The sequence below is a fragment of the Ahaetulla prasina genome, chromosome 9, assembly GCF_028640845.1.
Source record: "Ahaetulla prasina isolate Xishuangbanna chromosome 9, ASM2864084v1, whole genome shotgun sequence".
Classification (NCBI taxonomy): Eukaryota; Metazoa; Chordata; class Lepidosauria; order Squamata; family Colubridae; genus Ahaetulla; species Ahaetulla prasina.
This window is the reverse complement of record NC_080547.1, coordinates 19,507,179-19,534,286: the sequence shown is the minus strand read 5'-3', so window position 1 is coordinate 19,534,286 and position 27,108 is coordinate 19,507,179. Positions and strand designations below refer to the sequence as shown.

The window sequence follows — 27,108 nt, the reverse complement described above, 5'->3', positions numbered from 1 at the left end:
CGGGCCAGATCTAAGTATCCAGCCCAGTGGTGGGATTCAGCCAGTTCGCACCACTCCGGGAGAACCGGTTGTTAACTTTCTGAGCAGTTTGGCAAACTGTTTGTTGGACGAAATCATTAGGGCAGAGAACCGGTTGTTAAATTACTTGAATCCCACCACTGATCCAGCCCCCGGGGCCTTGAATTTGACACCCCTGTTCTTGAGAATCACTGGAAAAGCTTCGTTTCTGCATCTCTTTGTTGCCATCTACTGGTTATCTAGAATTTTGAAACCCCTGAAGAGCAGCTCTGCTAGGGTGTTGGACTACAATTCCCATGACTTTCAAAGAGCCTGCCCAAGGCAAGAAGCCATCACTTGGAGCCATTGCTTTATGTTGCTGCAGCTACTTCAACTGTAATTCCCAGCAACCTTCGCAACGTGACAAGTATTGGCAGGGACTGAGCCACAGTTAACGTCTAGAATGTGGCAAACATCCCTTAAACGTTCATAGATACAAATCTGGGGACTCGGTGCAGGTTCGTTGAGCAGCGTCCCTTCAACTTCGGCGATTTTTCTTCCCACCTGGCATTCTTGTGAATAAAAAACTGGGTGGAAACAGGCCAACCTGTAATGAGGAGGAGGACATTCGCTGATTCTTATCCTGGGATTGCTAAACAGAGATGGCCAGGCAAAAACTATCTTTATCCAGGAATGTAAACATGAAAGAAAATTTTGCCCGATAAGATCTGGCTGAATGGAAGGAGGAAAAAGATCTGCAGATTCATGTAAATCTCGTGTATGAAGGGGGAGGAGAAAGAGCTTCATAAAATACATATGTGTGTGTGTATACTTGATGGTAAAATTCATATTTCAGTGACTGTTCTTTTCATTAAGAGATATGTGATGCATAGTGAGTTCCCATCAACCTTTCTCTCTCTCTACTGCAAGTCTAGAATACTTGGTATCCTGTTGCTCCTTCGCCTCAATTTTAAACAAATTTCCCACCAGCAATCTGAACAGGTAGACTTTGAAATCTACCACTGTAGGTAAAATATGTCCTTCCTTTTTTATAGAGGGTGTGGCATGAACTACGTTGTATGCTGTTATCTTCCGCAGAGACTCTAAACCTTTGCCACTAGCAGTCTTTCTGCTAAGCGAACAGGTAGACTTTGGGTTCCACAACACCTGGAAGTAGGAATTAAACTGTTGGATCCAGGTAAAAACTATTTTCTTCTTTTTCTCCTCCTCCTCCTCCTCCTCCTCCTCCTCCTCCTTCTGTTCTTTTTCTTTCTTCTTCTTCTCTTTCTCCTCCTTTACCAACTGTAACCATCCTCTTCTTCTCCTCCTCCTCCTTTTTCTCATTCTCCTTCTGCTTTTCTTTTTCTTTTTCTTTCTCTTTCTTTTTCTTTCTCCTTCTCCTCTTTCACCAACTCTAACCATCCTCCTCCTCCTCCTCCCCTCCCCTCCTTCTCCTCCTCCTCTTCCTTCTCCTTTTCTTTTTCCTTCTTCTCCTCCTTCTCCCTCATCTACTCTAACCATCCTCCTAACCCTTGGAATTAATGAACAAATAAAGATTATATATATATATATATATATATATATATATATATATATATATGTATGTATGTATGTATGTATGTATGTATGTATGTATGTATGTATGTATGTATGTATATATATATATATATACACAGGATTTTTGTTGAAACAATTTTATTTGTTTGTTTGTTTGTTTCATTCCTATTCTTCTGGGAAAGAATTTGGCAGTTGGAAGGGAACATGTAAAGAAAAATAATACTAATGACTGGGCAGGCAGCCTTCTCAGTTGGTAACCTGAAAAAAGATAAACATTTGTACTAGTTGAAGCAAGTTCTGCTCTGACCTTCAACTTGAAGGTGAACATGGGTTGAAATAGTTAAATAGAGCCCTTACATCTGAAAAGGTAAGAAATGAAAAGATGCCAGAACATTGGATAAAAGAAACCTATCCCTATAGTATATATTTAATTTGCAAAATTTGCCTGCAGATAAAGGAGACATTACATACAGGCCAGGTTGGCATTCTAGCATGTACATAGAAAAACATAAATATTTGAGCAGCCTTAAGAAAATCGCAAAATAAATATCGATCCCTACATCTCCCTTCAAGGTAGTTTCAGCAGCTGAAATTTTTTTTCTTGTTTTATATTCTTTCTTACAGAGAAATGATTAGATCCTCGTCAGCACAGTCTTTCCCAGTGTGCTTAAGAGTTGCATAAGAGTTTCATAAGTGTGCGTAAGGCGTGCATAAGAGCACAAAGTGCCTACCGTTCCTGTCCTATTGTTCCCTTCATTATATCAAATTAACATAGCTGTTGCATACTTTTACTTATATATTTTTTTTTTCTTTTATGATGTGTTGTTGTTTTTTTTATGTCGATGTTTGTGTATACTGTTGTGACAAAATGAAATAAAAAAAAATAGATCCAGATAAAATGGATTAAAATCTATAATTTTTGAATCTAAATAAATATAAAACATTTGCTAGACCAATTCTAAAATACAGCTCACTTGTTTGGAACCCTCACCATATCTCTGACATCAATACAATTGAACGTGTCCAAAAATATTTTACAAGAAGAGTTCTCCATTCCTCTGTAAACAACAAAATACCTTATCCCACTAGACTTGAAATCCTAGGCTTAGAAAACTTGGAACTCCGTCGCCTTCAACAAGACCTAAGTTTAACTCATAGAATCATCTATTGTAATGTCCTTCCTGTTAAAGACTACTTCAGCTTTAATTGCAATAATACAAGAGCAACCAATAGATTTAAACTTAACGTCAACCGCTTTAATCTAGATTGCAGAAAATATGACTTCTGTAACAGAATCATCAGTGTTTGGAATACTTTACCTGACTCTGTGGTCTCTTCCCATAATCCTAAAAGCTTTAACCAAAAACTTTCTACTATTGACTTCACCCCATTCCTAAGAGGACCATAAGGAGCGTGCATAAGTGCACAAACGTGCCTACCGTTCCTGTCCTATTGTTTTTTCTTTCTTCTTCCTATATATATATATGCTTATACCTCCTAATATTTACTCATATATATGTTTATATACTATATAACCTTTCTGTATGATACTTACATATATTGTTGTGACAAAATAAATAAATAAAAAATAAATGAATCGAAGATAAGATAAGATCTGACAGGCACCATTTGAGAATATCGGGCAACATTATTAAAATGGAGCTAAGTTGGTCTCAGGTGGTTTTAGTGATGGATAGAGAGAACTCTGAAAAAAAAACAGAATGGACTTTGCTCTATAGAAAAAGGCTTGGCTCTCGGATATTCTCAAATGCTGCCTGTCTGATTTTATGACACACCCCTATCTTAGATTCAAAACTAATAGAACTGGGCATTTCATCTTGACAAAAGCCTTCCTCACAGAAATATTTTTTTTAATTTGCATTTATATCCCGCCCTTCTCCGAAGACTCAGGGCGGCTTACACTATGTTAAGCAATAGTCTTCATCCATTTGTATATTATATACAGAGTCAACTTATTGCCCCCAACAATTTGGGTCCTCATTTTACCTACCTTATAAAGGATGGAAGGCTGAGTCAACCTTGGGCCTGGTGGGACTTGAACCTGCAGTAATTGCAGGCAGCTGCTGTTAATAACAGACTGCATTAGCAGTCTGAGCCACAGAGGCCCTATTGAGCTAATTTTTTTGAAAGAAGGGAGATCATACCCAGGTCTAAAGGGTTCCATGCAGCTCTGGGGTTTAAACTGGACCTTCTCCTTACTAGAAACATTTTTCTTAATGTAAGAGCCACTTATCCTCAATCCCCAAGCAATTGTTTTTGGGAAGAAAATCCGGAAGGATTTATTTCGAAATTAAAAGAGAAGTGCATCTAACTACTAGCCCAAATAGAGCTGGTTGCCATACCCTGAGGAATCATGTGCTATTGCTAAACTGAAAAATTGAACTGCACCAGCAGAGTCAATAAAAAGTAAATTATTAAGAGATTGCAGAAGGTGGTACCCGTGGAAGGCAAACTGTTCTCACTGTCAGGAAATTTCTCCTTAGTTCTAGATTGGATCTCCCTTTAGCGAAATTCCTTTAGCCTTCGGTGTGAATATTTCTCTGGTTTGTTTGTTTTTTATTTAGATTGTTGCTGATTGGTTTGGATTTAACAATAAATATTGGAAGAGCTCTCTACCTTCTTCTACCTTCCCCTTTACTTTCACTGAGAAATCATAAACGGCGATTATTCTTTTTGGCCACTAGAGGATGGTATTTAATGTGATGAAAAACAAACGCCCTATACCCTTAGAGATGGAATTTCTACTTGAAAAATTTGTTACTATCCCTAGAACCAAAGTTTGAAAGAATTGAAAAAATTACTGGATAATCAGCAGGATACGATTCATGAGGAAACAAACAAATACAAAAGAAACAGGAACAAATAAAAGACAAAATAGAAATGAAAGAGGAAGGACATTTTATAAATACATCTACTATTATAGTATATATGTATATGTGCATATGTGTGTGTGTATATAGAGTGTGTGTATATATATATATATATATATATATATATAGTATACTATTATAGTATTGTATAGTATACTATTATAGTAGGTGTATAGTATAATACATATACTATTATATATACATATACTATTTAATACTATAAATGCACTACTATTAATCTTCTCATAGTTCCCATCACCAATCTCTTTCCACTTATGACTGTATGACTGTAACTTTGTTGCTGGCAATTCTTATGATTTATATTGATATATTGACCATCAATTATGTTGTAAATGTTGTACCTTGATGAACATATCTTTTCTTTTATGTACACTGAGAGCATATGCACCAAGACAAATTCCTTGTGTGTCCAATCACACTTGGCCAATAAAAAATTCTATTCTATTTTATTCTATTCCATTCTTAGAGTAGCGTCCAAAATTGTGGAAACCTTTTGGGAAAAGTGTATTGTTTGTATTTTTGAGGTTTGATGGCTAATAATACCACTTTTTTTTTTGGAGTTTCAAGATAATCATATTTCACTGCTGGAATGGCCTGGGAATAGCCCAGACCTTAAATCCAATTGAAAATCTATGGAGCCTGCTAAAGAAACATGTTAGTTAGAAGCAACCCAGCAATAAAACCCAGTTAATAGAAGCCATCATTCAATCTTGGTTTCACATTATAGCAGCTGCAGAACTAAAAGACTTGGTTCACTCCATGGGAAGGCGTTGTAAGGCCGTAATTCATGCTAAAGGTTACCCAACTAAGTATTAACTGACATGGTGATCATTTTTGTATATCATTTTTTCGATAGTGATCATTTTTGTATATCTCATTTTTTTCTACATGTTTCACTTTTCTTCTTTATATTGCAACTGCTGTCCTAATAGCAAATCTTTCATAAAAGTTCTTGCATTATATTCTTGATTAAAGGTTTTGTTTAGATTCATTTTTAAATTCTTGTTTGATAATGATGGATAAGTACTTTCAGTGGTGAAATCTAAACCGGTTTGGTACCGGTTCGCTGGCTGCACATGTGCGCTGCGTGCCAAATGCGTGCTGCGGACTTGCATGCGCAGTGTGCCCCAAACACACACTGTACACATGCGCATGCACAGTACCTGCCAAAAGGAGGCTTGGGAAGGTAAGTAGAACAGCGAGTGGGGGATCAGCTGTGCCGCGCAATTTAGCTTTGCTAGAAAGCAGGATTTCCTGCTTTCTAGCAAAGCTAAACCGCGCGGGACAGCTGATTGTCAGAAATACCGGTTCAAAGGAACCGGTAGCTTTTTAAACTACCAGTTCAACTGAACCAGTAGCTAACCACCGGTTCGCCTGAACCGGTAGCTTTTTTTAACTATCAATTCACCCGAACCGGTAGTTTTCATCGCTACTGGTTCGCCCAAACTGGAGCGAACCGGTAGCATTTTACCCCTGAGTATTTTTGATTTAATGATTGGGTTACTGAATTTGTTTAAGATTGTAGAAATACTGTAGATGCTCTTCAACTTACGTTCCACTTAAGAGTAAATGATTATCTTATATTACTGTAAATTTTTGTTTCTGTACTGAGGAAAGTTGGAGGTCATTTGTGTGTGTTTGTGTGTGTGTGTGTGTGAGAGAGAGAGAGAGAGAGACAAATTACAATGATGATGATGTCGATGATGATGATGATGATGATGATAATTTGGGGTTCCAACTCAAGACAGGGTTATGCAGGAATAAATAAAATGAAATCCAGACAACTGTGAGGAAAGGAGAAATATTTATTCCCAAAGCAAAGAGATTTTTTTAGAGGGCAGCTGCAGAGAAATTGGGTACAGTAAGATTGTTTTACAGGGGAGCTTGTCCTGGGTGTGGAAGTGATTCTAGGGTCATACTTGGGGTGTGTAACTCTATTTGTGTTTACAGACCTCCTCCTTTGATATATGGATTAGACTTACAGATCTTCTCCTTTGATATGTGAAGTAGGTCTGGGTAACTTATTTATGGATTTGAGGAAAAGATTTCCGCCCCACCCCAGCTGCCATTTGCTATCTTTACTCGATGAACTTCAGCTTGTCTGTCAAGTATCTAGCGGAAGTGCTGATTCTTGCTCCATTGTGGATTCTGTTAATGATTCAAGGGAAAGCGGCGACAGTATAAAGGATAAAATATATTTTGATATAAAACTTCCCGAAATAGTCTGCTCATCTCTCCCATTTTTCCCTTTTTAATCTTTTCCCTTTTTAAATTCCCCTCCCTCTTTTTGTTGCTGTTATTTTGCATTTTACTTTTTCTTGAATTTTTTTTTAAAAAAAGTTCTATAAAATAAATGGGGAGCAGATACCTTGTTGCGCCATAATACGGAATAATATAAGGAAAGCCCCCTTTACTGAGTTCTTGAATGTGGGGGAGGCAGAATCTGGATATTTTAAAACAGAGGTCTCCCACTTTGGGGAATTCTGGGAGTTGAAATCCTCCAGGCTTAAAGTTGCCAAGGTTGGAGACCCCTGTTTTAAAATACTTGTACAAACCTTGAGATATTTTTTTTCCCTAGCAGGCTGATGTTATCCTCTGCCTTTCACTTTTTAGTTCAGAAGAGCACTCAGCGTGTTAAGTTTGCTCATAGAAAGGTTTACTTTAGCCTCAAACCATCTGAGGTACAAAGAAAAAACTTCCTGGTAGGTTAAATAGTCACTGGCCTCAGTTTCTGGAGTATTTATGATATATAAATATTTAGCCTGGGTCAGTTTTTCTGCTGCTTGATGCGTAGAGAGGGAAAGTATACGCCAGCTATGGACACGTTTTTGGCTGACTATTCTGGAAGTTTAAGAGAGGGCCCGATACAGAGAGGGTTTCCTAAAAAATCAGCGCTAAAATAGCAATATGCAGAGAAATTTAGCTCTAGCCTTGAAAAAGTGGTGGAAGACTGTGAGACAGCAAGTTGCTCAGAAAATGGAAGGGACTGTTCTCCTGGAAGGAAGGAAGGAAGGAAGGAAGGAAGGAAGGAAGGAAGGAAGGAAGGAAGGAAGGAAGGAAGGAAGGAAGGAAGGAAGGAAGGAAGGAAGGAAGGAGGGAGGGAGGGAGGGAGGGAGGGAAGGAGGGAAGGAAGGAAGGAAGGAAGGAAGGAAGGAAGGAAGGAAGGAAGGAAGGAAGGAAGGAAGGAAGGAAGGAAGGAAGGAAGGAAAGGAGGAGGAGAGGGAGGGAGGGAGGAATTTTGCAACCCTGCAAGCCAGAAGGACCAAAGAGCCACTAAATGGCTCTTTATACAATGTGGTTGGTACAAATACTTTGGAATATGTAAGCAAAGAATCAGAAATAAAACAATATTTCTCCTGTATATTGAGAAAGAAAGAAACAGAGTGAGAGAGAGAGAGAGAGGAGGGAGGGAGGGAGGGAGGGAGGGAGGGAAGGAAGGAAGGAAGGAAGGAAGGAAGGAAGGAAGGAAGGAAGGAAGGAATTTTGCAACTCTGCAAGCTGGAATAGAATAGAATAGAATAGAATAGAATAGAATAGAATAGAATAGAATAGAATAGAATAGAATAGAATAGAATAGAATAGAATAGAATAGAATAGAATAGAATTTATTGGCCAAGTGTGATTGGACACACAAGGAATTTGTCTTGGTGCATATGCTCTCAGTGTACATAAAAGAAAAGATACGTTCATCAAGGTACAACATTTACAACACAATCGATGGTCAATATATTAATATAAATCATAAGGATTGCCAGCAACAAGTTATAGTCATACAGTCATAAGTGGAAAGAGATTGGTGATGGGAACTATGAAATGATTAATAGTAGTGCAGATTCGGTAAATAGTCTGACAGTGTTGAGGGAATTATTTGATCAAAGAACCACTAATTATTTCTTTATACAATGTGGTTGGTACAAATACCCTGGAATATGTAAGCAGAGAATTAGAAATAAAACAATATTTGTCATGTCATGAGAAAAAAAAAGAGGGGGGAGGAAAGGAAAGGAAAGGAAAGGAAAGGAAAGGAAAGGAAAGGAAAGGAAGGAAGGAAGGAAGGAAGGAAGGAAGGAAGGAAGGAAGGAAGGAAGAAAGAAAGAAAGAAAGAAAGAAAGAAAGAAAGAAAGAAAGAAAGAAAGAAAGAAAGAAAGAAAGAAGGGACGGAGGGAGGGAGATGTGTTCATGTGTGGAAATAAAACAGCCTGAAGCAGTGAGAAAGATAATTTTTTCTAGCAATATTCATAAGGAGTAAGAGGAGGAGGAGGAGGAGGAGGAGGAGGAGGAGGAGGAGGAGGAGGAGGAGGAGGAGGAGGAGGAGGAGGAGGAGGAGGAGGAGGAGTGGCAGTGGGGAAGAGTAGAGTATGAGTAATAGATAGGAATGAGAATCTGGCAAAAACTTTTAAACCTCCAAATGGCTCTCGATTAACTGAACACTTTGCATGTAAATTCCAGGGAGCCAGTGATCTGTCACCTTAACTGCAGAAACAGACACACAATTAATTTATGTTTTATGTATCTCATACTCAATGGAAGTTCAACAATCTACTAATATAAGCAATTCTGTGATAGTAGCTGTGAATGCCTGTTTGTGTGTATTGTTTGGGGACTTGTGTTACTGGATCTTTGGATCCCCCCCCCCAAACTGGGTTTAGTTAAAAGAACCCAAGACTCGGAATGAATCTAAAAGGGGCCAATAAAGGTTGTGGACGGGCTTTCTAATTTCTGTGTTGATATAGGCTTCCAAAATAAGGGAGATTCCTTGGATTCTTGACCTGGTCTAGTTTATAGGATTGACATCCGCAATTCCGCGTAGCAAATTAAACAGAAGAAGAAAACAAAAGACGCATCTCTCCAATCGGTAGAGGAATTGCAAGCTGAGATGGCAAGAAGGTCAGAACTTCAAACCTGAAAGGAAAGAATTGATTCCAAAGAGAAAAACCAGTTGTTCTACTCCCTGTTCTTTCCAGAAGCGATTATTTCTTCATAAAATAGTTGTCCTGGACTCACAATCTCAGTCGTACTGGAGTCAGTGTACTGGAGACACACATTTACACGTCTCTGAATGATACTAACAACAGCTTATTCTTTTCTCCAGGAAGTGACTGGATCAGAATGGGAAATTTTAAGGGCCATATTCTCCCAGGGTCTTTCTTTATATTTTTTGGCCTCTGGTGGTCAGTGAAATACCCGCTAAAACATATCAGCAGGACACCGAAGAAGAACAGTCACGTACAGTGGAACGTCAAACATCTGGAGATCATCGAAGGGGCCATCAAAGTTTTCTTTGCGTTAGTAGGTAAGACTCAGAATATGACAACTGGTTTACGGCATTTGAGGGGAACTGCTTATCACTCTCCTTGCTTTGAATTTGTGCATTTTAAGCAAACCAATCGCCTAACATCATGGGTCTTACACACACACCCGTCCACCTTGGCAACTTTAAGACTTGTGGATTTCAACTCTCAAAATTGTGGCCGAGTCTTAAAGTTGCCAAGGTTGGAGAGCCCTGATCTACATCAAAGAAATCTGGAGGGTAAACTAAAAGTGAGGTTATTTGTGTAATTCCTCACGGCGCAAAATTAACCGTCCTAAATCCAACACTCTTCGAATTTGGTGGGATTGTAACTCCTGGAATTTCACAGCCAAACTGGGTACGGCAGGGGTCTCCAAACTTGGCAACTTTAAGACTTGTGGATTTCAACTTCCAGAGTTCTGGGAGTTGAAGTCCTCAAGTCTTAAAGTTGCCAAGTTTGGAGACTCCTGGTGTAGGGTTTGTATTTGTATTTATTTATTTTGTCACAACAATATATGTAGGTATCATACAAAAAGATTATACAGTAAATAAACACATATATGGGTAAATATAAGGAGGTATAAGCATATATATAGGAAGAAGAAAAGAAAAACAATAGGACAGGAACGGTAGGCACGTTTGTGCGCTTATGCACGCCCCTTATGGTCCTCTTAGGAATGGGGTGAGGTCAATAGTAGAAAGTTTTTGGATAAAACTTTTAGGATTATGGGAAGAGACCACAGAGTCAGGTAAAGTATTCCAAGCACTGATGATTCTGTTACAGAAGTCATATTTTCTGCAATCTAGATTAAAGCGGTTGACATTAAGTTTAAATCTATTAGTTGCTCTAGTATTATTGCAATTAAAGCAATTAATTATTGCAATTAAAGGTTTGTTTCTAATGAGGTATTAAATTTACCTCATTACTAAGTAGGAATTTAGTAATTCCTATTTATTTTAGGAATCACTAAATAGGAATTAAATAAGATCTGTACGAAGGAAGTGGGTTTTTGCCATATGCAGTTTTCATCTCCAGTTGAATTAATAATGTTATAAGTTCTGCTACTTCATTCTTTGGTAACAATCAAATTGTTTTACTGAATATATCTAGCCAATTAAGCAGCCAAATTATATCCTTAACTGCACTGTTGTCTCAAGATCCACTCAAGATTTATCATTTGAAATAAACTTGGGGTTATTTGCTGCAGTTTGGGGGAGGGGCTCTGATGGATGCTCTGCGTAGGAGGCAGAGATAGAGCCGGGGCCGTCTGACATTTCCCAGCTGCCTTTGAAGTGGGAGATAAGTGGGGAAGAAGAAGACAGCTGGGGCCTGTTGGTTTTTTAAAATTATTTCGTGTCAGTATTTTGGATTTAAAAAGAAAATGTGTTGAGTATATAGAAGGCGAGGCTTGCTTGCTTTTTTATCTGAAGGTAGGGTACAAAGTTTTGCAAACAAACAAAAGCAGTTGGAAAGAGCAGGCTGAAGGAAAAGCATTGGCTGTCACTGGAAAAAACATTCCCAAAGCATGGAAAAATTACAACAGTTCCTGCTACATACTGACAACGCTACCTTAGGTTTGATGGTGGTATTCCCGGGGTGCTTTTTAAAAATAAGTCCAGGTTAGCGCCAACAAAGGTGTTCTGACCCAGCCTTAGCCGAACCAAGAAACAGACTCCTTGTCCTGAAAAAAACCCCTCTTTATTTAGTTACTGTGAATTGATGGCATTCACACACAGAAAAGTCCAGGCAATAATCCTTCCAAGGGTTAATTGCAATAACAGACCTTATCAGTCTTTGGATAATTGCCAGGCCGAGAGCTGCCAGTCCCAAAGCTGTAAATTAATTCCTGGCAAGAAGTCTCTGAAGCACGAACCACGATAAGGGAATCTTCCGAAAGAAATACGAACTGTTGTCTCCTGCAATCTCCACTCGCTTTTTGCTTCTATTTATTCCCCAGCCAGGGAGGGGCCATTCAGCGTCCACCTGTGCCTTTCTTCCTGAGTCGGCCCCTGTTCCTCAGTTGTTCTCCTCTCCTGAAAGCTCTGTGCATACGCACATCTGGAACAGGCCCCAGCTGTCTTCTTCTTCCCCACTTATCTCCCACTCCAAAGGCAGCTGGGAAATGTCAGACGGCCCCGGGCTCTATCTCTGCCTCCTACGCAGAGCACCCATCAGAGCCTTCCCCAGACTCCAGGACTGGCCCAAGTTCCTCCCCAACTTCCTCATCATTCGAGTCTGCTGCCAGCTCGGCTGGCAGCTGGTGGGCCACAACAAAAGGTGATGGAAGCTCTACCTGTTTTGGATGTGTGTCACACCTCGACTTTTTAAAAACTTTATGGAGATCCTCAGTCAGCCAGGTCATGGTTATCCCAAAGGTGCTCCTTTCAAGAAGTGTTGTGATCCATCAGCAGCCTGCAGAGCTGGCAACGGAGTCAGACAGCGATGAGGCTGAGGAAGAACATGGGCCGGTCCTGGAGGCTGGGGAAGGCCTAGATGAGGGCTCTGCGTCGGAGACTGAGGTGGGGCCAGGGCCATCGGGGAGTGAGGTGCAGACTCCAGAGCCTGACAGTAGTGAGGCAGAGGACCTGGAGGAGTTTGTTCCTAATTCACGCATGAGAAGAGCTGCCAGAAGGCAAGAGCAGCTCAAGCAAAGAGGACGGCTCGCGAGTAGGGCCAAGAGATGATTGGCCCCTCCCATAAGGCTTAAAAGACCAGCAATGGCATTTGGGCTCTTTGCCGGAAAACAACATTGATAGCTTCATCTTGTTCCATTTGTTTCATATTGGTGTCTTCTGAACGTTTGCCAAGAAAGGCCTTTGGCAGTTTGCCTAATTGGACCAAGGTTGGTGATAGGGCTGAGGAATTTGTGTTGGGAGGAATTTGCTTTAATTTAGTTGAACTATGCTGGGAATGAAGTAATTCTCAGCTGTTTTAATAAAGTTTGTTTGTTTTTACACTGACTGAGTTTCTTACTACCTACTTGGGGCTGGGTCACAACAAGAAGCAACTGGCCTTTCTGGTTTTTCTTCGCTTCTCATCCAAGAAGCTTCTTCAGATGAGAAACGTTTTCAAAGAAAAACCAGGAAGGCCAGTTGCCTCTTGAAAGAAGCACCCCAGAGGTTACAGAGTTACCCCCTGCGACATCGCTGGGCTTTACCCTGTATCTTTCCCTTCGGATGAAACTTCCCTAACAGATCGATCCAACTTTGGTCTCTGTTGAACAGGGATTCTTGCTGAGCAGTTCGTCCCCAATGGACCCCACCTCTATCTCTACAGCGGGCAGCCCCACCAATGGGTGAAGCTGATGAACTGGCAACATTCCACTATGTATTTCTTCTTTTTGATCTCTGGAGCCGTGGATATCGTCACCTATTCCTCGACCTTAATGCCAGTCGGGCTGGACCGCTTCATGCTGGGCATTGCACTCTTTGTGGAAGGTAGGCACAAACGGAGAGGCAGTAGTTAAGTACAGGTAGTCCTCAACTTCCAACAGTTCATTTAGTGACCGTTCAAAGTTACAACGGTACTGGGGGGGAAAAGTGACTTACAACCGTTTTTTAAACTTGCAACCTTTGTAGCATCCCTACGATCATGTGATCAAAATTCAGATGCTTGGCAACTGATACAGATAGAGATTAATCGAGTTGGAAGGGACCTTGTAGGTCATCTAGTCCAACCACCCGCCCAAGCAGATCCTACACCATTTCTGACAGATGGCAGTCCAGTCTCTTCTTGAAAGCTTCCAGTGATGAAGCTCCTACAATGTCCGAAGGCAACTTCTGTTCCATGGGTTGATTGTTCTCACTGTTGGAAAATTTCTCCTTATTACCACGTTGAATCTCTCCTTGTTTGGTTTCCATCCATTGTCTGGCCTTCAGGTGCTTTGGAGAGTAGCTTGACTCCCTTCCTCTCTGTGGCAGCCCTCAAGTACTGGAAGACTCCTATCATGTCTCGCCTGGTCCTTCTCTTCACTAGACTAGCCGGGCCCAGTTCCTGCAACCGTTCTTCATATGTTTTAGCCTCCAGTCCCCTAAAATCATCCTGGTTGCTCATCTCTGCACTCTTTCTAGAGTCTCTACATCTTTTTGATAGTGTGGTGCAGTGGTGGGTTCCAACCGGTGTTACCAATGGTTCGCTTCGCACACACGTGTTCTCCCCAGTAGCAACCCACCACTGGTGCGGTGACCAAAACTAGATGCAGTATTCTAAATGTGGTCTTACTAAGGCTTTATAGAGTGGTGTTAGTACCTCCCTTGATCTTGACTGTACCCCTCTGTTAATCCATTTTAGGATTGCAAATAAGACCTTCTCCATGACTGCTGATAAACTATATTTTTTTAAAAAAATTATATCCCGCCCTTCTTCGAAGACTCAGGGCGGCTTACACTGTGTTAAGCAATAGTCTTCATCCATTTGTATATTATATACAAAGTCAACTTTTATTGCCCCCAGCAATCTGGGTCCTCATTTTACCTACCTTATAAAGGATGGAAGGCTGAGTCAACCTTGGGCCTGGTGGGACTTGAATTTGCAGTAATTGCAAGCAGCTGTGTTAATAACAGACAGACTTAGTCTGCTGAGCCACCAGAGGCCCTGTTCTCTCAGCTTGGATGTCTTCCTTCTCTATAATTATAGCAATAGCATTTAGGTCTATGTACTACCCCATAGTGCTTTATAGCACTCTCTGGGCACTTGGAAATGTCAGCATCTTGCCCACAACAATCTGAGTCCTCATAGAATAGAATAGAATAGAATAGAATAGAATAGAATAGAATAGAATAGAATAGAATAGAATAGAATAGAATAGAATAGAATTTTAATTGGCCAAGTGTGATTGGACACACAAGGAATTTGTCTTGGTGCAAATGCTCTCAGTGTACATAAAAGAAAAGATACGTTCATCAAGGTACAACATTTACAACACAATTGATGGTCAATATATCAATATAAATCATAAGGATTTATTTTATCATTTATTTTATCATTTTATCGACATTGAAAGGATGGAAAGCTATGTTGTGACCTAGGCCCAAGTAGTTATTACCAGACACAAACAATTCTAAACAAACATATATTTATTAGAACAGCTGACAATTACTTCATTCTCAGCTTAGTCCAAATTAAGTCCAAAACAAAATCATTCGGCCTTATCACAAACCTTTGTCTTCTTTGGCAATCTGCCAAAGGTTTTTCTTGGCAAAGCCCCCACAAAGTTCAGAAACAGGAAACAAGAAACAATTGCAAGGTTGCTTTCCTACAAAGAACCCAAGGCTTATGGGAGGGGCCAATCATCTCTTGGCCCTACTCCCGAGTCGTCCTCTTTGCTTGAGCTGCTCTTTCCTTCTGGCAGCTCTTCACATGCATACACCAGGAACAGGCTCCTCCTGTTCCTCTGCCTCTCTGCTGTCTGCCTCTGGAGGCTCCAGAATCCGCACATCACTCCCAGATGGCCCTGGCCCCATCTCTGCCCTCATCTGGGCCTTCCCCTGACTCTAAAACTGACTCATTGTCCTCCCCAGCCTCCTCACTGTCCAAATCCGCTGCCAGTTCTGCAGGCTGCTGGCAGACCACAACAGGCTAAGTCAACCTTGAACTCCGTCAGGATCGAACTCCATCTTGCAGGCAGAGTTTTCCTGCAATACTGCATTCTAACCACTGTGCCACCATCTGTGGGTTATTGAGGGTGCTTCATCACTGGAGGTTTTTAAGAAAAGATTGGACAACCGTTTGTCTGAAATGGTATCGGACAGAGTGCCACAACATTTCAGGTTTTGTGGACCGGCGGGGGTGGGTGGGAGAGGATGGTTCGCGCAAGCGGCCGCCAAGTGTGCCCATGCACAGTTCCATTTCCACTAGTGATGTGACCCTACCACTCACGCAAATGAAGCATGCGTGGACGTGCTCTCCTACTGCTCGCACAAGTAGATGCACATGCGCGTACGCTCACTGGCTGTTTCCACGTCCCCGTTGCAAACCCCTCAGGACCCGCTAGTGGGCCAAGGGCCACAGGTTGGGGACCTCTAGTGTAGTATCTCCTGCTCGAGTGAGGGGTTGGACTAGAAGACCTCCAAAGTCTCTTCCAGCTTTGTTATTCAGCATTCTGTATAACTCTGTGCTTTTTGTTTGTTGAATATTTTTTAGTTTGTCGTTTATTTTACCTCTAGTTTCTGCCTATGTTGCAGGTTAATGCGTTTTCGTTATCCTTATGGTTTTATTTGGCCATTAGCTTCATGGAGTAGTGCCTCAGGACACAAGGTGTTGTATTTTTTTATTATTTTGCCCCAGGAGAGCAATAAAACTGGTGCTTTATGCAGTACTCTTCCAAAACACTTCCTCAAAATGTATTTCCTTTACTAGTGAAGGATTCCATTATTCAACTTTAATGTAAGGCTGCTGAAGAACTGGCTTTCAAAATCCTCTTTTTTTTATGGCGAACACAAATTTTGTGGATAAATTTTATCATAAGTATACAGTATACAGTATATAAGTATACAGAGATCGCTGATAGGAAATGAAAAACAGGCATTTTATCACTTTACCTATTATTTTCAGAAAACATACATCTGCATAATTTCTTGCATACACAGGCTGGCTCGATGCCAGCTTTTTAGCAGCGTTTTGAATCTTTAAAACTGTTAAAATAACTATACTTCTTAAAAAATCTGATGGATGAAGTCCATGTTAGTGGAGGAAAACCAATAATTGTCTTTGCTTGAACTTTTGATGATGTTTATAACTGCCTTTTGTTGTAATACGGCAAGACCTATCAAATAATATTCCTTTTTGGCTTTCAAAATCCCCTTGAATTCCCTGTGAGCTTATCTGGTTATTGGGGATGCTGAAGGATGCTATGGAAGTTGGTTTTGGTTATCCATCTTATCCAACTTTCTGGAACCTCTATTATGAGTTTAAATAAAGCAGAGAGAGAAGAAGATGAGTGGGAGACATGTTTGTATGAAAAAGGCAGGAAAAAGGCAAAGGAAATTGCACCCGATCCATAAGAATTACGCTGTCTGTAGCACAAGGGTGCTATTCAGCAGGTTGTGAAAGGTTCTAGAGAACCAGTAGCGGAAATTTTGAGCAGTTCGGAGAACCGGTAAAAACTGACTGGCCCCAGAGTGGGGAGGGAATGGGGATTTTGCAGTATCCTTTCCCCAGGAGTGGGGAGGGAATGGGGATTTTGCAGTATCCTTTCCCCAGGAGTGGGATGGGAATGGGGAATTTGCAGTATCCTTCCCCCAGGAGTGGGATGGGAATGGGGATTTTGCAATATCCTTTCCCCAGGAGTGGGGAGGGAATGGAGATTTTGCAATATCCTTCCCCTAGGAGTGGGGAGGGAATGGGGATTTTGCAGTATCCTTCCCCTGCCACACGTACCAAGCCACACCACACCCACCAAGCCACACCCACAGAACCGGTAGTAAAAAAAATTGAATTCCACCACTGCTGTAGCAGTGCTGTAGCTGAAATCGGGGCGGCTACTTCCCTGTTTAGTCTTTTAACGTTCACGTGGCTTGCCAGTTCAAACACCACACCGATCCCCATCAATCTCAGGGGCAGGAGATGAGAAACCACACAGTGTTTACTTTGGGAAGCCAATCCTTTCTTAAGCATCTATAAACCGTTTCAAACTTTAATGGTTATTGCCTGCATTCTTTTCTTTTTTCTTTTAACACATCCATCACTGAGCATTGGCCACAAGCCAGGTGAATTGGTTGTAAGGCCAAGAATGTCCGTCACTAAAGCGACCGATGATGGTTTGATGCAAGACACACCCAGCTCTTCCTACAAGACTCCCTATAATTTATGGGAAAGGGGTTAAACGGTTCCCGTGCAAGCTACAGATCCCACAGTTCTAACTCAACTCAAGAAGATGTTGCTTGCCCAGTTTTCATCCCCGCCTCTTTATTAATTAATGCCTCTTTGGCCAAAGCCAGCCTTTTTTTTATTTTTTATTTCATTTTGTCACAACAGTATACACAAACATTGACATAAAACCACAACACATCGTAAAAGAAATATATATATATAAGCAAAAGAATGCAACAACTATGTTAATTTAATATAATGAAGGGAACAATAGGACAGGAACGGTAGGCACTTTTGTGCTCTTATGCACGCCCCTTATAGCCCTCTTAGGAATGGGGTGAGGTCAGTAGTAGACAGTCTTTGGTTGAAGATTTTGGGATTTTGAGTAGAGACTATAGAGTCAGGTAATGAGTTCCAAGCGTTAATAACTCTGTTACTAAAGTCATATTTTCTGCAATCAAGATTGAAGCGGTTAACATTAAGTTTGAATCTATTGTTTGCTCTTGTATTATTGCGATTGAAGCTGAAGTAGTCTTTTACAGGAAGGATATTACAATAGATGATTCTGTGTGTTAAACACAGGTCATGTCGGAGTCGGCGGAGTTCTAAGTTTTCTAATCCTAGGATTTCAAGCCTGGTGGCATAAGGTATTTTGTTGTTTTCGGAGGAGCGAAGAACTCTTCTAGTAAAATATTTCTGGACGCGTTCGATTGTATTAATGTCAGAGATGTGGTATGGGTTCCAGACGGATGAGTTGTATTCAAGAATAGGTCTGGCAAATGTCTCTGCTCTTTCCTAACATGGCTGATGGTTTGAAAATAATGTGGCATCCCTTGATTAGAATTTAGCATAACAGAGTTGGAAGGGATCTTGAAGGTCTTCTAGTCCAACCCCCTGCACAGGCAGGAAACCTTACACCACTTCAGACAAATGGTTATCCAATCTCTTCTTAAAAACTTCCAGTGTTGGAGCACTTACAACTTCTGCAGGCAAGTTGTTCCACTGATTAATTGTTCTAACAGTCAGGAAATTTCTCCTTGGTTCTAGGTTGCTTCTCTCCTTGATTAGTTTCCACCCATTGCTTCTTGTCCTGCCCTCAGGTGCTTTGGAAAATAGCTTGACTCCCTCTTCTTTGTGGCAGCCCCTGAGATATTGGAACACGGCTATCAGGTCTCCCCAGATTATTTTGATACACACTTAGAATCTCACCCTTGGGCTTCTCTTGAATAAAACAATAAAAGCTTAGCTAATAGATTAAGCTGTCTTGTAGCCACACCTTAATTTCATCCAGTTGGCTTTGTTTCTACATCAGGATTAGAACTCACAGCCTCCTGGTTTCTGACCTCTCGCACTTTAATATTGCTTATTTAAATTTCACTCAAAGGCTTGTAGTCTTTTGGGAGCGGAGGAAAGATATATAGATTCACTGCCCCGTTGGAGTTGGTCCAGGCTAAATCGAATTTAGCTGAAATCATCCTCAATGCATAGGATTGATAGGGGTGGCTTAAATTGGTCTGGCCTGTCCCATTCTTTCTGAAATTCCTGGTCACTCTCCTGCACTGGAGGGCACATAGGCCACAGACTTTGCCTTGAGGGTCATATTTTGGGTAGAACAGGATAAACTTGTAATGCAACTCAGTTTATTGACGGTTGCTTAGTCTTTGTTTTGTTCTTTTTACCGTCTTGCTAAACTGTCCACAGAAAGGGCTTTGACGGTTTTTAAAAGCTAGAGGATATATTCATGCCTTTTAAAAAAACACACACACACAAAAAAAAATGGCAGGCAGTTTTGCTTACGGAGTTCAGAATGTAATCAGGATAGGTTACTGTTATCGGCAGAATAGAAAGACCATAAGCGTCAGTGAGAGATTCAAAGTACTACTACAAAGGAAGACAACAGCAAACCACTTCCAAATTTTATATACTTACTTATAAACACACACACACACACCCCACACACACTCATCTACAAACTATTTGTAGACACACATTTACACCAGCAGTGGGTTTCAAATCCCGGCGCTACCGGTTCACTATTGGTAGCACGTGGGCGTGTGTCGTGTCCCACTCCTCCGCTGACGGCTGGGTCCGGGAAATCCGAATCAGGCTTGCCTCTGCAGCTCTGCCCAAAGTCCTAGCAAAGTCCTCAGAGCAGGCAGGAGACCAGTAAGTGACTTCAGCAAGATAAGTTCGACTTTTGCCTGACTCAGAGACTGCCAGAAAGTAGATCCTTTATATAGGCCATGGGGTGTGGCTCCATGACTCAGCACTCATTAAGGCCTGCCCCTCCCTTCCCTCTGTAGCCTCCGCCTCTCCAATCTTCTGATGCGAGGGTCACACCAATCAGCTGTTGGTAATAAACCCTCCTCAGGCTCACCTGCTGTGGAGGAGGGGGAGGGGTCTAGCTGCTCCGTTTGCCTGGGCATGGAGTCAGGGCTGGGGCAGGGAGATTCTCCTTCTGCAGTTTGTGTGGGCATGGAGCCAGGACTGGGACCGGGAGGCATACATTCCTCAGTGTGCGGGAGCAGGTAAGAAGGCCCCGGCTGCTCTGAGGGCGGGCAAGACACAACAGCGTGTGTGCTCACTTTGCAAGCACAAGGCAGAGTGTTTTTGATGACGTCTGGGCCGGTGGGCGGAGCCTCCCGCCACCGCTACTGGTTCGCCCAAATAAGGGTGAACCAGTAGAAACCCACCACTGATTTACAAATATACACACGCGCACATCTTCTTCTTCCTAGCATTATTCCCACTATAGCAGGGAACGCTTGTCGGCAAAGCCATCTCCATCTGGTTTGATCCGGGGATGACACCCATGTATTTCATGTCCTCCTTGATGCGGTCCATCCACCTTTTCTCGGATCTGCCATTCATTCCACCACTAACCTTGCTTATCGATGGCCTGTTTCCCTGGCTTCATCTTCCCAAGGACAAAAGTCACTGCAGCGTGCACTTGTCTGACCAATTTGTCCCACATGGCCGATGCTGGCTGGTCCATGTCCATACCGATGGGACCAAGGGCAGCTGTGAACTTAGCTTTGCACTTTGGTAAATGCCACCATTTTATCCACTCCAGTGATTCAGGGTCACTTTTGGCTTAGAGCGTCCAACCGGAAGTCCATGACGAGGGGGTGGTGATGGGAGGCGATTGCTTCCAGAGGGATCGCTTTTATATTGGTCACCAATTTCAGATCTCATCGTCTCACAATCAGGTAATCAAGTTGAGTCCTGCGGCCACTATTGTTGTAGGTGATGAGATGTGTAGGCCTCTTCTTGAAGAATGTGTTGGCCACCACTAGCTCGTATGCTTCGGCACAGCCCAAGATCTGGATCTCAGCATCATTGGGAGATCCAAACTCATTTCCACCATGACATTGGCTGTAACCATCTCTTGCTGATTCAACATGGCCACTGAGGTCACCTCCTAATGCCGTGTGTTCTTCGAGACCAACAGTTCACAGATGGACATCTGAGCTTTCCCAAAATTCATCCTTCTCTTCTTCTGGGCATCCGGTTTAGGGGGCTTAGCATGTGACTGTTTGGAGAGTAGTTTTGATTTTGATGGTCATGAGTTGATCGGATATTCGATGGACATCGACAACATTGTTCTGATACTTCTCACTGATCACAATACTAATGCCAATCCAAGTGCGGCTTTCTCTATTATGATATAGTTTGTATCCTCCACCAATCTCTCAAGCTTTCATTTCTTCCCACTTCATATCTTGGATACAATGCAAAGTCAATGCATCAGGACTTCAGGGCTTCGGCCAATTCTTGGTTTCTCCGGGTCATTGTTCCAATATTGATGGTCACAATATGTAGATGAACTACGGTACCTTCTTTAGCCCGTCCTGTCCAAAGATAAATAGGCCTCACGAAGTTCCCATGTGTCTGGGGGGTGGTAGCATGTGTCACTTCTGGGGGATGCTGTTATATTCAGACCCAAAATTTGACTAGGCATTGCCATTGATACAGTTGAGATACTCCAACCGATGCGTCACTCCATTGGTTGTTGAAGGCATTTTATACCTGTTGCCAGGTATTAATATTCCTGTAACCCTGGAAAGGGACCCTTGCAAGGTATTACCAGCCGGGTCAGCTGGGCCAAAGTTTTTTAAGGAGGTGTAATTTCTCTATCATTCACCCTTTGTCCTGGCTTGTGACAGGCAGAGCCTGACTTCCCAAATGTTGGGCCCAGGATGGTGGGTTTAACACACATAGATAGATAGATAGAGATAGAGATAGAGATAGAGATGGAGATGGAGATGGAGATGGTATAGACATATAGACATATAGATATATATAGATAGACTGATATATAGACAGACAGACAAATATACATACACATACACATATAGACAAATATACTGGCTGGCTATTTGAATAACTGATTGAATGACTGATTGATTTCTAATGATCACCACATATAGGACCTCAATTAGTAGCTTCTAGGAGAACTAGCTTATCCTGACCTTAGGATCAATGTCCACAAATGATGGACTGAAGACACGGAGCAACAACTGCAGCAGAATGAAGAATTTTGTGAGAAGGGACAAAGGAAAAATGGAATAACATTATTTGTTTAAAGATCCAAGATTGTTAAAAGTAAAAGGAAGAAATATAAAGCTTGTTTATTTGATCAAGGTTAAAATAGAGATGTCATCTCTGATAACACTTAATGAACTTTTGCTGACATCAGATCTGAAATGTTGAGGTTTTTATGGATTTGTTTATAGATGACATATGAGATATGGGAAGAAGAGTTCATTTATTCTATTTTAAGAGAAGGTCCAACCAAAATGGTTATACTTGTGATAAAGGGGAAAGTCTTTTCTTTTTATATATAGCATTCTTATTTTCTTTCTTTTCCCATTTTTCTTCTGCACTTTTTATTTTCTCTTTTTATTCTCCTTTATGTCATTAGTGTTTTTTTTAATTAAAAATTGTAATCTTTGGTGAAATTTTTATAGAAAAACGTTAAGGCATAAAGGTTTTTCTTGAAAATAATAGTTGTTTTGAACAACGTCTGCATTTTAACAGGCGTCCTCTTCAAATATCATGTCAGCCAGCGGCCAATGCTTGATCAACACATCCATGGCATGCTCCTGATCGCCATCTTTGCTGGCGTTGCGATCTGCTTCGTACAAGTCTTCGTGCGTGACAACATGATTTTGGACTTATTTGCTGTCTGCCTGGCCCTCTTGCAAGGAACTTGGTTTTGGCAGGTGGGCAATTTTTTCAGTTTTCTTATTGAATTAGCTTTGCTGTTGACCATGGCCAAGAAGCTAAGGTTCAAGGCAAGTCATGGGAACCCCTTTGAATCTACTATATAAAGCAGGGGTCTCCAACCTTGGCAACTTTAAGACTTGTGGACTTCAGCTCCCAGAGTTCCTCAACCAGCTGAGCTGGCTGAGGAACTCTGGGAGTTGAAATCCACAAGTTTTAAAGTTGCCAAGGTTGGAGACCCCTGATATAAAGCATGGGGTAGCTTAGAACAGACCTGAAGAGGAAGTCCAGGGCCTTGTCCTCAAGCAAGGGACCAATGACCACATGGAGCGCAGCAATTGATGGTTACTGGCCAAAAGGTTTAGTGTTAGCACCTTGGTGAACATGGACCAGCTGTAATGCATTGCTTCCAATGGTATCATCTGTGGTTGTGGCTTTTATCTCTCTAGCTCTTAATTGTTAAGATATTATATACAGGTATATACATATACAGCCAATATGAACTGATCTGTGCATCGAAGATTAGCTAATTCAGAGTTTCAAAGGAGTAACGTAATCATAGTATCAGCTTTGGAAGCCATATTAGGCCAGAAGCTTCCATGCTGCTACCTTCTCATGTGTGGGAAAGTAGGAAGGGGGATTTAGTAGAGGGGTTGTCTTTAGACATAATAGCATTCTTCCTGTCGGTCAAGGTCAGGCTGATCCTGCATCTGGAGAGGGAGTGGTCGGAGTGCTGTCTCGAGATGGGACGGTTGGCGACTGAAGCATGTGATCGGCAGAGGAGTCAGGGGGTGGTTTTGGGGTTTTTTGATTTACTGAGGGAAAACCTGGACCTCTCAGATTCAGGTTTTCCCAGATGTGCCAGTTTACCTATCCTAGTAAATAGAACTTTGAAAAATGCTTGCTTCAGAATTTGTACTTGGAGTTGGGTTTTTTTCTGGAATGCTGACACATAATTCTGTTTAAACTGCCTCACTGACCTCAAATCTCTTTATTAGAATATCACCACAAGAACCTGGACATTGTTGGAAAGGAGAAGTGTGGGGTCAAACATATAATTAAATAAGGTGTTAGATGAATTATTTTTATGCTGGACAGCTTCTAAAATCAATGTTTGCCATTCATGCTTCACCCAAACACTTGACATGCCTATCAATTGTATAGATCATAAATGCTCTTTTTCTTTTTTTAAAAAAATCCAGATAGGTTTTGTATTGTATCCACCATGGGGAGGATCAGAATGGGATCTGAATGACCACAGCAATTTAATGTTCATCACCATGTGCTTCTGCTGGCACATTGCCCTTGCAATCTTCATTACAGCAGTGAATTATTCCCTGGTCTATTGGTAAGTTTTCTGGAATAATACAATCCTGACGGGGTGAAATCTACTTACCTTCCTTACCGGTTTGGAAGTGCATGCCCCCCGCACGCGGTTCACATGTGCGCACAGACCTACTGCGCATGCGCAGAAGGTAATTAATACATTACTTCCTGGTTAAAACCACGAAGTAACAACACCCAGGCAGGTGGGCGGAGCTTCGCTCCACCATCGCTACCAGATCGCCGAACTAGCCGCCAAGATTGCAGTGTGAACCGGAAGGATTCCTGATCAATATTCTGTCCTGCAATAAAGGGGTATGCAGAGATTCAGTCTCCACCCTGTGGATACCTGCACGAATGTCCTTGATTGCCAGGGGAAAGAATTTTATTTAGGCTACGACACCCCAGCTAATCTCTGCACCCCATCTCTGGCTCCTTCGTTCCAGGCTGTGTCAGTCCTGAAGCAGTGAGAAAAGAAACCTCCCTAGAAACTACAAAAAAAGAAGAAGAAAAAAGAAAGAAAATGGCCACAGTTCAGCCAACTTCAGGATTGACAGTTGGGTGTGGGGGGGAGAGAAAGTACAGTGTCTCATTCTTGTAGAACATTTACCCTAGTTGTTTGCAGAAGGTTTGTGAAAGTTGAATGCTTCTCCCAGTTTCCTTTCCCCCAAATGACCTCATAAGCAATCAGCCGAACGGACTTACAGTGGGACTAATTAGAATTGTGTCTTATCATTGTCCACAGCTACCTCCAGAACTGTAAAAAGAGCCAGAGACAAATTACGATTGGACTTGGCATAAGGAAGCAAAAGAATGCACATGCTCCCCTCATAAACGAATCAGATGAAGAATGAGGCCGGCGGAGAGCTCAATTGCTTTTATTCATATTCGGAAACCTGAAAATGAAATAATCTTAACATCCCAAAGATTAATCGCACCTGGAAAAATCGAAAAGACATTGTCTAAGTAAGACGACAGAAGTAGCTGCGCTTCCTTTACATTTTCATAGCACATCGTCTGGCTTGCCTTTTCTATAATCCCTGGGAGCAGAATTGATAATGCGTCTAATTGCCAGAGTGCTCTTTTTATAAAGCAATCTGTTTTGTCAACAGTGAAAGAAACCAATCAATTTTGCACTATTTCTGAAAGAAGCCACTAAGCCTAATTGGGATTTGCTTGTTGTAACGTTTTTAATCTAGCTCATCTTCAGTTACGTAGACAGAATTCCCAGTCTTATGATGAATAAGCCTTCTAATTTTGCACTATCTGGACATTTGGTCCCTTAGATGTTATTTCAAATGATTGAACTTTGACCGTAAGGGCATACCTGCTTACCATATCTTGATCAGGACAATGCTAACCAACTTCTCCAAATGGTAAGAAATTCAAAATTGCGGTGCTGTCCAAGTTTTGAATTTTCCTTTATTGGTGAAGAGGTTTTAGGCATTTCCTAATATACGTACCGTGTTTTCCCGAAAATAAGACCCTGTCTTACATTTTTTTGAACCCTGAAATAAGTGATTAGCTTTATTTTCGGGGAGGTCTTATTATTTTGGGGCACATGGAACAAGACAGGGCTCCTCTTGCCGTCTTATCTGATTTCCAGCTTTGTCTCTAACCCTAACCCTAACCTTAACCTGAAGAAATGGCGGGGATCGGCTGCGCATGCTGTTTAATATTTTCAGGGAGGGCTTATTTTTGGGGGTGGGTGGGCTTATTTTAGCGCATGCGCTCAAAAGCCTGATTGGGCTTATTATCCGGGGAGGTCTTATTTTGGGAGAAACAGGGTATTTGTTTACTGATATACAAGCCAGTTGAGAAAGTAGGGGCCCTAGACATTTCAATAGCCAACCATCATGAACTTTCTGGAAATAAGCAGCTTCTAAAACACGAGTGAAGCATTATGTCAGTTCCAGAAAAGCAGGCAGAACAACTATGGAACAGTAGTACAAAGAGTTAGCCTAACCAATTCCCATCTTGTAAAATGGGAGCTGTCTTCTTGAAGGCAAAGACAAAATGAAATGGAGGTGAAGACCGAATGGAATTTAACTGGCCCGCTAGTTAAACTATCATGAAATGCTTCTCAGCTGCCCATGCCAATCTACCATATTTTGCACCCTCTAAATCAAATGTGGATTTCTTTTGGAAAATAAGCAAACAAACTTTTGTTGCTCTTGTTCCGTTTCAGAATGCCAGTGCTGTATTTTATTTTTCCTGTACTCAAGAGTGTTGCTGACATGATAGTATTTTGCATTCTGTAAGATCATGTTCTAAAGCTTTTGAGTTCAGTATTCTAACATTCTAAAACCAGGAACTGCACCTATTGTTATCCAAGGCGTAGAATAAATCAATCCAAGTTTAAAATAACAATATGACATCCTTGATTATTTCGTGCAGTTAATTCATTAAGTTTGCTTTGTAAGTAAAACAGAGTAAATAGGTCTGAGTGGTCATTTCATCCAGTAGAAATTTGCTTCATAACATAACATAATAACAGAGTTGGAAGGGACCTTGGAGGTCTTCTAGTCCAACCCCCTGCCCAGGCAGGAGACCCTACACCATTTCATGTTATGGTTCTGTTGAGTTATTTGTAATTCCAATTTTCCCAAGAGAACAGGAAGACAAATGTCTAGAATTCACACACACACAATAGCACTGATAATACTGACAGCTGAATCTTATTTCCATGTAGGCATTCAACCCTGGTGGTTTCCTTCTCCCACACATATTTATCTAATCAATTCGAGAGATTAAACTTGGATCATGGCAGTTTTACAAATGCAATTATTTTTATCTCCTTAATCATCAGTTGGTTATCCCGCTTTCCTGTTGTCAAGCAATGAATAATAGAATAAAGTGAAGCAGAACAATCTATGTGCACCTGTCTATCATCTTCCTGTTTTAGGTCTGATCCACAGTTTTCACCCTCCGAAAAACAAAATCATTCCTTCCTCCCTTTAGTTTTTTCCATCCTTTGAAACTGCTCGGAGGAC

At 41.4% G+C, this 27,108-nt stretch overlaps 1 protein-coding gene across 1 annotated transcript; it reads left to right on the top strand.

The window, feature by feature from the left end:
* The first annotated feature begins 1,130 nt into the window (after positions 1-1,130).
* TMEM45B (transmembrane protein 45B) lies at positions 1,131-27,108 on the top strand. Its single transcript, XM_058194263.1, has 6 exons — positions 1,131-1,195; positions 9,559-9,759; positions 12,982-13,194; positions 22,607-22,791; positions 23,995-24,140; positions 24,861-27,108. Exons 2-6 carry the CDS (start codon positions 9,576-9,578, stop codon positions 24,967-24,969), a joined length of 837 nt encoding a protein of 278 aa, XP_058050246.1. The 5' UTR covers positions 1,131-1,195; positions 9,559-9,575; the 3' UTR covers positions 24,970-27,108.